Source organism: Anser cygnoides, chromosome 33 (genome assembly GCF_040182565.1).
Source record: "Anser cygnoides isolate HZ-2024a breed goose chromosome 33, Taihu_goose_T2T_genome, whole genome shotgun sequence".
NCBI lineage: Eukaryota > Metazoa > Chordata > Aves > Anseriformes > Anatidae > Anser > Anser cygnoides.
The window spans coordinates 3,082,540-3,093,091 of record NC_089905.1 but is presented as its reverse complement, the minus strand read 5'-3'; the positions used below and the strand labels follow the sequence as shown (position 1 = coordinate 3,093,091).

The window sequence follows — 10,552 nt, the reverse complement described above, 5'->3', positions numbered from 1 at the left end:
CGTGCCCCGGGCAACGGCACCGGGAGCCCTCGGGGCACTTCTTAGAGGGGGGAAACCGGCGGCCCCGCGCGGTACCGGCACGCATCGGGACGCACGAGGTTCCGTGGTGCCGGTGGCACCGTTTATTGGTTATAAATACCGGACACGGCCCGGGCGCACCGGGACCTGGGGTACCCGCTCCCGTGACGGCTGCGCTCTCCCGGGGGCTGGAAGGGTCCGGGGACCGGGAGGGTCCGGAGACCTTCACGGACACCGTGCTCGTCCTGAGCTGCGCCCGAGCTCAGCTCCCCCCCCCGGTCCCCACGTCCCGGCCATCCTAACCCGGGCCGCACCCCCCCCAGGGGCGCTAACCCGGGCCGGCAGCTGCCCCGGCTGTGCTCACCTGCCCCGCGCTCCCTCCAGCTGTGCTCGCCTCCCCACATTCCAGCTGTGCTCACCTGCCCAAATTCCAGCTCTGCTAGTCTCCCCAAATTCCAGCTGTGCTCACCTGCCCCATGCTTGCTCCAGCTGTGCTCACCTCCCCAAATTCCAGCTGTGCTCACCTGCATGCTTGCTCCAGCTGTGCCCCTCAGCTGTGCTCACCTCCCCAAATTCCAGCTGTGCTCACCTGCCCCGCACTCCCCGAACTCTGCTCCCCCCGACTCCCCCCACGCCTGCCATGCCCCAGGGGCCCTGCGTCCGCAGCCCCCTGCCTGCTGCTCCGGGGCTCTGCCCCCCGTGCCCCTCCTGTTGCCCCCCAGCCTCCCCCAGACCCGCCCGGCCCCTGCACACCCTGCCCCGGCCACCTTCCCTGGGTGCCCACTCTACATCCCTACAACCCCTACATTTTACTTTTTTTTTTTCTTACAAAAATAAGATAAATTAAAATAAAATTAACCAATAAAATAAAAAAAGAGAGATTAAATAGTGCCCTGCATCAGCGAGAGACCTGTGGCGGTGGGTGCAGAGCCAGGTTTCGGGGCACGGCCCCACGGTGGGGCTGGGGTGGGGGGGTCCCAGCAGGGGTCCCATGGGTCAGGACAGCCCCGTGGCCACGCAGCCAGGGAAGAAAGAGGCTGGGGCGAGGCAGAGGAGCCCCACAGCTCGTGTCCCCCTTGCGCCCAGCCTGGGGGGGACCTGCCACCACTGCCCCCATCACCCCCCGGCTGCTCAGCGGGGCTGGTTCAGCAGCACCTCCAGCCAGCACGGGCAGGAGGTGATGAACTGCCGGGAGTAGCAGGGCCCCCAGCCCTTGCCGAAGCTGATGCGGACGCTGTGGGTGTCGCAGGGGCCGTCCCTGGGGTGCCGCCAGCCGGCCAAGCCCCCCGCCCGCTCGTAGTCGAACACCTTCACCGAGTAGCCGGGCAGCACCTTGAGGACGGCGAGCCCACGGGCGCCAGGGGGCCCCAGCGTGGGGGAGCTGACGAAGATGGGGTGCTCGCTGCGGTTGTAGGCCCACACGCCACCCGGTTCCCGGCTCAGCAGCAGCCCGCGGCCGATCTTGCCCCGCGCCCGGCGCACGGCCTGGCTCCGGTGTGCCGCTGGCAGCTGGCCCAGGCAGAACCCGCTGCCCCATGGCAGCTCGCAGAAGACGTTCACCGACGCCTCGTGCACGGCGTAGAGGCGGCCCACGCGCGTCCGGTGCTCCCAGTAGGCCAGTTTGCACCAGTAGCCGTCCCTAATGGTGCTCCGCGAGAGGCTGGTGTCTGTCGGGGGAGAGAAGAGCCGTTGGTGCCGGGCAGAGCAGTGCCCGATGCCGTGCGGGCACGTGGCAGAACGGGCCAAGGTGAAGCCTTGAGGGATGGGGGCACGGGGTTTTCATGCCCCCGGGTCGTGCACGGGGCATCCAGCTCCCACCGGGGCTGGTGGAGCGGACAAACGGCCGCGGCACCCCGTGGCTGTCCCGCCAGGATGTCCCGGCGGTACGGGACGGCCGGCTCCGGTGCGGGACGTGAGTCACCGGAGCTGCTGAGCGCCGGCACGTAGGCCCAGGGCAGCCCCAGGCGCTGTCCCTGAGGGCCATGGGCTGTGGCGAGGGGGGGTCCCCGTCGTCGCAAGGGGAAGGTGGAGCCCTGCCATGGAGCGGCCTCGTGACCAGCAGCCAGGCTGGAGCCGCGGCTTTGTGCGTCAAGGCACATTGTGTGTGTCCCCGTGGGCAGCGCTTCCTCCGGCGGGGAGTCCGGCACGGCCAAAAATAACAGGAGTGGCGCGGGAGGGGGCCGGGCCGAGGCTGGCTCCCCCGGCAGGAACCCCTCGTCCCATTGCTGCCTCCCAGATCCGCTCCCCAGTTTCGTGGCACCGCGTCGCTGCCCCTTACCGCGCCAGTCCACGCGGTTGTAGCTGAACTCCAGGAGCTGGGGGTGCTCGGGCTCGGCCGGCCAGGAGGGGCCGAAGGAAGACTTCGAGTAGGGGGGCGGAGGGGTCTCTGGGGGGACAGGGAAGCAGGTGAGGAGCTGGGACATGCGCCCCGGCCCCCCAAAGCCCCCTGCTCCCCCAAAGCCCCCTCAACCCCCCCTCAGCCCACTCCAAGGACCAGATGCTGGAGGGGTGGGATGGGGGGGTGAGGACGGGGGGCACTCACCGGGCACAGCCAGGCGGCTGAAGTGGTGGGGGTTGCAGCAGAGCGCGGCCGCGTCCCCGCAGCCCCCGCGGCCCCCGGCGCTCTGGCAGTAGGAGAGGTGCTTGAGCTCGTGGGGCTGGCGCAGGTCGGGCCAGCGGTAGAGGCGGCAGAGCAGGACCTGGGGGGGCAGCGCCTGCTTGGCCCCCCGCGGGTCCCCCCGCGGCGCCCAGACACAGCCGGACTCCCAGGCGCCCCGGCTCTCCACCGCCTGCACCAGCAGCTCCAGCTCCTCGTCCTTGAGCTTCTTGAAGAGGGCATGTGCCGCGGGCTTCAGGGCGCCGTGGCCGTCCTCGGGGCCGGGCGCCGCGCAGCGCTGCCGCCAGAGCCGCCTCACCAGCGCGGCACGACGCGAGCGGAACATGGGGCAGCAGCGATGAGCTGGGGGATAGGGACAGGCGTCACTCGCTGCGCTCGGCTCTGCCACACCGGGTCCCCCCCCCCCCCGCCCCGGGGGCGATGCTGTGACCCTGGGGGGGCTGCCCCATCCATCACCCCGCTGGTCCCAGCGCACGCGGAGCTGCGGTGCCCTGCCCCGCCGGGTGCCCGCAGCCGCCATCCCCCTGCGTCGCTCTGTGCCAGGTCCCCAGGCTCACCTGGGGATGTGACCCCCACCCCCAAAAAAAAGTCCCATGCAGGGCAGCCTGCCTGTCCCAGGGCAGGGATCCGCACAGGGCGAGGGGGCCCGGGGGAAGGGGTCTCACTCACGGTGGGCAGCAGAGCTGGGTGCAAGGAGCCGGGGCTGCGCATGGGGCTGTGCTCTCGGGGCGGCCGGGACCGCTCTGCCCACGGCGCGCCGCAGCCAGGACTTTTTCCTGTGCCGGGACTCTCTCCTCCCCCGGACCTCCCCGTTTGGGAAATTCATTGATTCGTGGCGTCCAGGCCTTGGGCTGAGCTGCGGCCGGGGCCAGGACGTGGCGGCAGCGGGGCAGGCGCCAGACGCGTGGGCCGTGGTGGGCAGGGATGCCCCACTGCCCGCAGGGCTGCCGGAGCCAGGCTGTCTCCCCAGGCTGTCGGGCACGGCCGGGGGGGTGGCGAGGAGCCCGGAGGGCACCGAGCACCGCGGCGACACATGGCTGCAAAGGAGGGGCCGTGCTGGCACAGCACCGGGCACGTGGGCCGTGCCAGGGAAAAGGGGGAGCAGCGGGGCGCAGCACCACGGCACCGTCTGCAAGCCCCCATCCCTGCCCGCAGCAACAAGAGGGGGCCGCAGGGATGAGCCGAGCCCCCCCAGGCAGGGGTCCCCGCCGCCCCCCAGGGCCCCCCAGCTGTCCCTGCGGCCAGGCCCCCCCGCGGGCACTCCGCGAGGGTGGGAGCCTGCGCCACAACAAAGCAGCTAATGTAAACGGGACCCTTATCCCGCGCGGGGCCGCGCTTCCTGCTCCCAACTTCCCGCCGAGATAAGGGAGGCCGTGCTGGCGCCAGGCGCTCCCGCCGTGGCCGGGGCGAGCGGAGTTTCCCCTGCAGCGGGACAGGGCCGCAGGCAGCCCCTGCACCGGGGCCAGCCCGGCACCGCACCGGCCCGGCCAGCTCTGGGGCACGGTGGGCTCAGGGGACCGCAGGCAGCCCCCAGGGCCGCGGTGCCCCACACATCCCGCGACCTTCGCCGCAGCTCCTGCCGGGCCCTCGGGGTACGTTTTGCTCCGGCGGCTTCCCGCTGGCTCTTGGCAGCGCTGGTGCCGGCCGGGCGTGCAGGGCCAGGGCAGGAAACAGCCTGGAGCGGGGACAAGCGGAGGCACTCTCTAAACAAGGGGCTGAGTCACAGCAGATAACCCGGCAGAGGGGGCAGCGGGGCCACGGCCCCTGGCACCAAGGGGGCTGGGGACCCTCCGGTGGGGGCAGTGGGTCCAGGCAGGGATGTCACACGGGTCCTAGCTGGGTGCAGAGGGTGGAAGTTTTGGGGGTACAAGTGGGGGGACCCCTTCCCAAGCACACGCAGCCAGTCACACACTGCTCAGGTTTATTGGGGTCTGGGTGGCGAGGGGGCCACGGGCTGGACCAGGTCCTGGTGCTGGGGGTCCATCAGCTGCGGGCTGGGCAGGGCAGGGCAGGGCAGGGCAGGGCAGAGCCATCACAGAGCCACAAAAAGTCCTGGGGAAGGGAGAGAGGCAAAGAGGGGTGAGAAGCCCTGGGGGGCACCATGGCTGGGACCCCCCCACCCCATCACCCCCTCTGGCATCAAAGCTGGGGCCCCGCGCCCTATCACCACCACCCAAGCACCACAGCCGGACACCCAAACCCTTCCCCACCCCCGGGGACCACCAGGGGCACATCCCCCCACCCCATCGCCCCCCTCAAGCACCGCGTCCGGGCCCCCGCACCCGACCCAGAGCAGGGCTCCCCCGGTCCAACGGGCAGAGCCGGGCACTCACCGGGGCGCGGGGGTCCCGTGCCCTAGTCCAGCAGCTCCCGGATGCACCAGCTGCACAGCAGGAGGTAGGCGCACTCCTGCAGCACCCGCAGCAGCCAGGAGCCGAGGCGCAGCCCCAGGGAATCGCCGTTGGGTGCCGGCAGTGCCGCCGCCCGCACCGCTCGCCTCGGGGCGCCCGGCAGCCGTGCCGCCGCGGTGCGCAGGAGAGGCATGGCCGCGGGATCCGCAGCGAATGGTGGGTGACGGCGGGGGGGCAGCTGCGTGGCCACGAGGGCCCCCGGGGCAAGCGCTGGAACCTGCTCCATTCTCTGCGCTTCAAAAGCCGCCGCGGTGACGTGCACGGGGAGGGGGCACTGCCCGGGGACCCTTTTGTTCGGGCAGAGCCGGCCTCAGCCCGCTTCGCGCTCCCGCTGGAGCCCCGCAGGGCCTGGGGGGACCAGCAGAGCCAAGGCCGCGTGAGACGTGGAGCACAGGCTGAGCACAGCAGCTTTATTCAGCGCCGGCACTCAGCAGGTTTATTCAGCGCTGTCCCCGGCGGGGCCAGGGACACCCGCCGGAGACCCCGCAGGCGGCAGTCTCGGCGCAGCTTCCCCCGAGCACAGCCCACGGGCTCTCACTGCCGGGACGTGCGCTCGTCCTCCTCGTTTTCCAGCTCGTAAGCGGGCCGGTAGCTCTCGCGGCCCCGGGCATCGGTGTAGCGCAGCGCCGGGTTCTTCGTCGTGTTGGCCATGCTCCCCAGGGACGTGTAGCTGCGAAGGGCCGGTGGCTGCGAGCGGCCCCAGGAGCGCCGCCCGACGCTCTGTCCTCCTCCAGCAGGGCACCGCCGTGCCAAGCAGGGAGGGCAGCTCCCAGCACTCACCCCTTGTCGTAGAGGATGCAGTAGGGGACGAAGAGCTTGCGCAAGAACTCCCAGATGTCCCTGTACGTCCAGTCCTGCGGGCAGAATGGCGCAGGGATCGCTGCAGGCTGGTGCGGGCAGCCCCTTCATCCCCAGGGAAGCCAGCTCACCCCGGCCCGGAGCACACAGGGGGCAGCCGGCCCCTGTGGGAATCCACAGCCCCCTGCCCGCAGCCCCAGAGCGCGCCCGTCCCTCCCGGCACGTCCCCAAATGTGACAAAAGCCAGCAGGCAGGAACATGCCCTGCCTGCCGGCACCAGGCTGCAGTGAAAGGGGCCCACGGCCGGGCAGCAGGGCAGGAGATGCCAAGGGGAGAGGGGAAACTGGGGAGAAAAGCCCCCAGGGATGAGGACGGATTAATGCTGCTCCCTCCCCATCGCTTCAACCGGCCCTGCCCCTGTCCCCCGCGCAGGCAGAGGCAGCTGAGGCCACGCACCAGCAAGGGGTTCACCCGCATGTACTGGGGCCAGTCGGGGTCCGTCATGCACATGGGCGTCAGGGTGCGCGAGTAGGGGTCCGTCCGCCGCGTGCCCATCAGGACAGCCTCCAGCTGCGGCTGCTGCTCCTTCAGGGCCACCAGGGCCTCCCGGATGGAGCCCTCCACGGTGCACAGCTGGATCTTGTACCTGGTGGGCAGGACGGGCAGCTGCCAGCCGGGCTGCGGGAGGTGCCGCTCGTCCCCTGCCCCGGGGACCAGCCCCTCTCCATCCCGTACCTCTGGACAGTCGCCTGGATGAACTGCTCCAGTTCAGGGAAGGGGGACACGGTGCGGATGTAGAGCACCTGCAGCTTCTCCTGCCTCTCCGGGTACCGCCTGGGGAGAGACCTGTCACTGACGGGCCCCAGCGGATGGAGACTCGAGGCAGGGCAGCCACGCAGTCCCCACAAGGCGGGCCCCAGCTATCCACTCACTGCCCCAGAGGAGGGCAGAGGAGAGCCCCGGAGCCCCGGCCAAGGGCTGGGGGACCCCCGTGACCCTGCCCCAGGCTGTGCCGGGGCAGCCCCGCAGCTGGGTACCTCTCCAGGGCAGCATGGACAAGGTGCAGCAAGGCCGTGCAGTCCTTGCCCCCGTTGAAGCCGACGCAGAGCTGGGCCAGGCTGTAGCGGTCCAAAGCCTCCTCGATGGTCCGCAGTGCTGCTGCCACCTTCTGTCCCAGGGCCGAGCCTGCTGGGAGGGGACACTCGGTGCCTGCAGGCACTGCTGCCTGCCCAGGGCCACGCCGCCTCGGCTCAGCCCCAGGGCCCAGCTCCCTCCTGGGGGCTCATTTCGTCCCCAGACACAGCACCCTGGGGCTGGGAGACTAACGGTGCCGATCTCCCGGCCCAGGAAGGGGACGGGACGGGACGGCCCCGCACAGCCCGCAGCCAGTTCTGCTCCCGGGCCGCCCTTCCCGCTGCCCCGGCCCCTCGGGGCCTGCCCAGGCTACGGGGGCCGTGCGGGAGCAGCACGAGGGCCTGTACACGAGGTACCTGACTCCGCCAGGCCGTACACCTCGGTGGCCGCCGGCGACACGGGGTCCGCCACCAGCGGCACCACTACGCCCGGCGGCAGCTTCTCCATCAGGAAGCGGTGCGCTTCCTCCAGGTGCTGCTCCGACTCCGAGTCCAGCGTCAGCTTCACGCGGTAGTAGTTGCTGGCCCAGTCCGGGTAGGAGCCCAGGCTCACGCGGCCCCGGAAGGCGGCGTCGGCCTGGTCCAGCGCGGGCGCGATGAGCACCTCGTCGGCCGCCACGTAGATGGCCCGCGAGTGGAAGTGGGTCTGCTCGCTGCGGAACAGGTGGCTCAGGCCGTCCAGGGCGCGCTCCATCAGCGCGGGGATGCCGGGGAAGATGTAGACGTTGCGCACGCTGACCAGCGGGTACTTGAAGGCGCCGCCGGTGCGCCGGTCGGTGCCGTAGTGGAGGCGTGAGGACTCGGGGACACGCGCCAGCTTCATGGCCGGGCGCCGCGCGGCCGTCTCGCCGAAGACGTCGTGCACCAGCGCCGCCAGCTCCGGGTGCGGGACCACGCGCTCGCCGAACGCCTTGGCCACGGCCTCGAAGGTGACGTCGTCGTGCGTGGGGCCGACGCCGCCCGAGGTGAGCACGAAGGTGAAGCGGGCAGCGAAGGCGGCCACCTCGCCCGCAATGGCCTCCACCTCGTCGGGCACCACCGAGACGCGGGCCACGCGCACGCCCAGGGCGCGCAGCCGCCGGCACATGAAGAAGGAGTTCGTGTCCTGCGTGTGGCCCTGCGGGGGCACGCCCGTTACACCGGGAATGCGCCAGGTACACCGGGAATGTGCCCGGTACACCGGGAGCGCGCCCGTCACACCAAGAACACGTCCATTACACCGGGAGTGTGCCCAGTACACTGGGTGCATGCCCGGTACACCAGGAACAAGACCCTTACACCGGGAGCACGCTTGTTACACTGGGAACATGCCCGTTACACCGGGAGCACAGCCGGTACACCGGGAGTGTGCCTGTTACCAGGAGCATGCCCCTTACACCGGGAACGCACCCATTACACTGGGAGCGCACGCGGTACACCGGGAACATGACCCTTACACTAGGAGCGTGCCCGGTACACCGGGAGCGGCCCCCCCCCAGGTTCCCGTTCCCCCCCGGTGCCCGGTCCCGCCCCGGCTCCCGGCCGCACCTTGAGGATCTCGTCCCCGATGACGATGATCCCGGCGGTGGCGGCGGGGCGCGGCCCGGCCATGGCTCGGCAGGCCGCGTCCCGCCGGGCCCGCAGCAGCGCCCCCAGCCGCGCCCCCCCCGCCGCCGCCGCCGCCCTCATGGGCCCGGCCCCGGTGCACCGGGAAAGGCCGCGCAGCCGCCCCCCGCTCTGATTGGCCGGCGGCGGTGTACGTCAAGGGGCGCTGCGAGCTCCGATTGGACGAGCGGAGACGGAACCATGGCTGCGGGGCGGGGGGGCCGATCCCCCCCGCCCTCCCCCCGGACTTGAGCCCGCCCGGCCCGGCGGCGCGTGCCCCTCCCCCGCCTCCCCCGGTCACCGGGTCCCCCCCCGCCCCCTCCTCCCTCCCGTTGCCCCCAACCGGGCCCCAGGAGCCCCCACCCCTCCCCCCAGCCCCCCAGGGAAGGGCAATGCCCCACCGGGAAGCCCCCCCCGGGGCACCGGGGACCCACCGGCAGGCCCCTGCTGGGATGCTCCCGGTACCGGGACCCCCCCATCCACCCCCCCAGTACACCGACAGCACACGGCAGCTCCCGAACGTCCTTTTATTGAAGCTTTGGAGAGCCCCAGCCCCGCGGCACGGGGCCGAGCCGCCGCGGGTGCCCCGACGGCACCGTGGGTCACGGGCACCCAGCGGCTCGGCCCCGGCCGGGCAGGGCGAGACCCCGCGGGGGGGGGTGGGGGGTGGGCACGGGGCCGCCGGGCGGGCGCGATGGGGGGGGCTCCTGGGGGCCGGGGGTGCGGGAGAGGAGCAGGAAGGTGCTTGGGTGGCCCGGCCGGCGGCGGCGCCGCTCACTTCTCCGGCTTCTTGGGCAGCGGCCGTCGGAAGAGGAGGATGTGCGGCTCTGCGGGGACAGCGGTGAGCGGCGCGGCCGGCCCAAGGGCGCGCAGCCCCCCGGGACGGCCCCCGCGGGCCTTACCTGGCTCGTGGATCATGTAGTGCACCCAGCCCTGGCTCTGCTGCACGCCCAGGTTGCGCCACTCCGACTCGGACATGAGGTGGGTCTTGGGCACCAGCTTGGCGATGTCCTTGGGCAGCATCACGTGCCTGCGGCGCCCACGGGGGGGGCTCACACCGGGACGGCGGGGGGCACGGCCGTCCCCGGGGCTCCCCCCGGTCCCCCTCCCGTCCCTCTGGGGCTCCTCTGCCGCCCCCGGGGCTCCCCTGCCGCTCTGAACCTCCCCTCCTCGTCCGCCCCCTACCCCCGGGGCCCCCTCCCCGGTGTCCCCCCACCCCCGGGGCTCCCCTCCGGTCCCCCCCTCCACCTTCCCCGGTGCTCCCCCCCGCTCCCGGGGCTCCCCCACCTTCCCCGGGGCTCCCCCGCCGCCCCGTGCCCCCCTCCCCCATCCCTCCCCTACCTCCGGGGCTCCCCCCCTCCCCGTCCCCCTCCCCCCCCCTCCGGGGCCCCTCCGCCGCCCCCGGGGCTCCCCCGCCGCCCCCGGCCCCATCCCGTCCGCCTCTCCCGGAGCTCCCCCACCGCCCCCCATCCCCCCCTCCCTCCCGGTGCTCCCCCGCCGCCCCCCGCCCCTTCCCGGCCCTCCCAACCGGGGCTTCCCCCTCCCCCCCCCCATCGCCCCGTCCCGTCCCGGTGCTCCCCCGCCGCCCCCCTTCCGCCCCGCCCCTCCCCCCTCCCTCCCTCCCTCTCAGTCTCCCCCCTCCCGGGCCCCCTCTCCCCCAGGGGGAGGCGTTACCGGGAGCCGTTACGTGCCCCGCCCCCTCCCCTCCCCACCCCCGGTTACCGGCCCGCCGCCGCTCACCGGTACTCGAACTCCTCGTCGTCGTACTTGTCCGAGTAGTAGATCTGCTTGTGCGCCATGCCGCCCGCCGGCCCGCGGTCCGCCCCCTTCCCGGCAGCCCCCGCCGCGCCCCTCTCCTCTCCTCAGCGCCCCGCCGGGCCGTTGGCTCCCCTCCCCCCCCCAACCCCGGGGGCCGCTTTCAAACGCCGCCGCCCCGCGCTCCCATTGGGCGGCGCCGCCGGGGCGGGCCGCGCGGCGCGGCAGCCGATTGG

The 10,552-nt window shown here is 72.6% G+C and overlaps 3 protein-coding genes across 5 annotated transcripts; all 3 read right to left on the bottom strand.

The window, feature by feature from the left end:
- Positions 1-95: 95 nt before the first annotated feature.
- LOC125180218 (mothers against decapentaplegic homolog 6-like) lies at positions 96-3,589 on the bottom strand. 2 transcript variants are annotated; one of them, XM_066985974.1, is made up of 5 exons: positions 3,305-3,589; positions 2,561-2,977; positions 2,297-2,404; positions 583-1,685; positions 96-542 (listed from the first exon to the last, which is right to left on the bottom strand). In XM_066985974.1, exons 1-4 carry the CDS (start codon positions 3,459-3,461, stop codon positions 1,150-1,152), a joined length of 1,218 nt encoding a protein of 405 aa, XP_066842075.1. In that variant the 5' UTR covers positions 3,462-3,589; the 3' UTR covers positions 96-542; positions 583-1,149. The 2 variants fall into 2 exon arrangements, with proteins under 2 accessions (XP_066842075.1, XP_066842074.1); XM_066985973.1 differs by lacking the exon at positions 3,305-3,589 and having other exon boundaries at positions 608-1,685.
- A 1,853-nt stretch (positions 3,590-5,442) lies between these two features.
- FLAD1 (flavin adenine dinucleotide synthetase 1) lies at positions 5,443-8,664 on the bottom strand. 2 transcript variants are annotated; one of them, XM_048049306.2, is made up of 7 exons: positions 8,505-8,664; positions 7,335-8,094; positions 6,882-7,032; positions 6,580-6,678; positions 6,301-6,490; positions 5,827-5,900; positions 5,443-5,716 (listed from the first exon to the last, which is right to left on the bottom strand). In XM_048049306.2, the coding sequence occupies exons 1-7, from the start codon at positions 8,643-8,645 to the stop codon at positions 5,581-5,583; spliced, it is 1,551 nt and encodes a 516-aa protein (XP_047905263.1). In that variant the 5' UTR covers positions 8,646-8,664; the 3' UTR covers positions 5,443-5,580. The 2 variants fall into 2 exon arrangements, with proteins under 2 accessions (XP_047905263.1, XP_047905264.1); XM_048049307.2 differs by having other exon boundaries at positions 6,882-7,029.
- Positions 8,665-9,074: 410 nt separating this feature from the next.
- Positions 9,075-10,471, bottom strand: CKS1B (CDC28 protein kinase regulatory subunit 1B). Its single transcript, XM_066985934.1, has 3 exons — positions 10,302-10,471; positions 9,464-9,591; positions 9,075-9,388 (listed from the first exon to the last, which is right to left on the bottom strand). Exons 1-3 carry the CDS (start codon positions 10,358-10,360, stop codon positions 9,336-9,338), a joined length of 240 nt encoding a protein of 79 aa, XP_066842035.1. The 5' UTR covers positions 10,361-10,471; the 3' UTR covers positions 9,075-9,335.
- Positions 10,472-10,552: the final 81 nt, after the last annotated feature.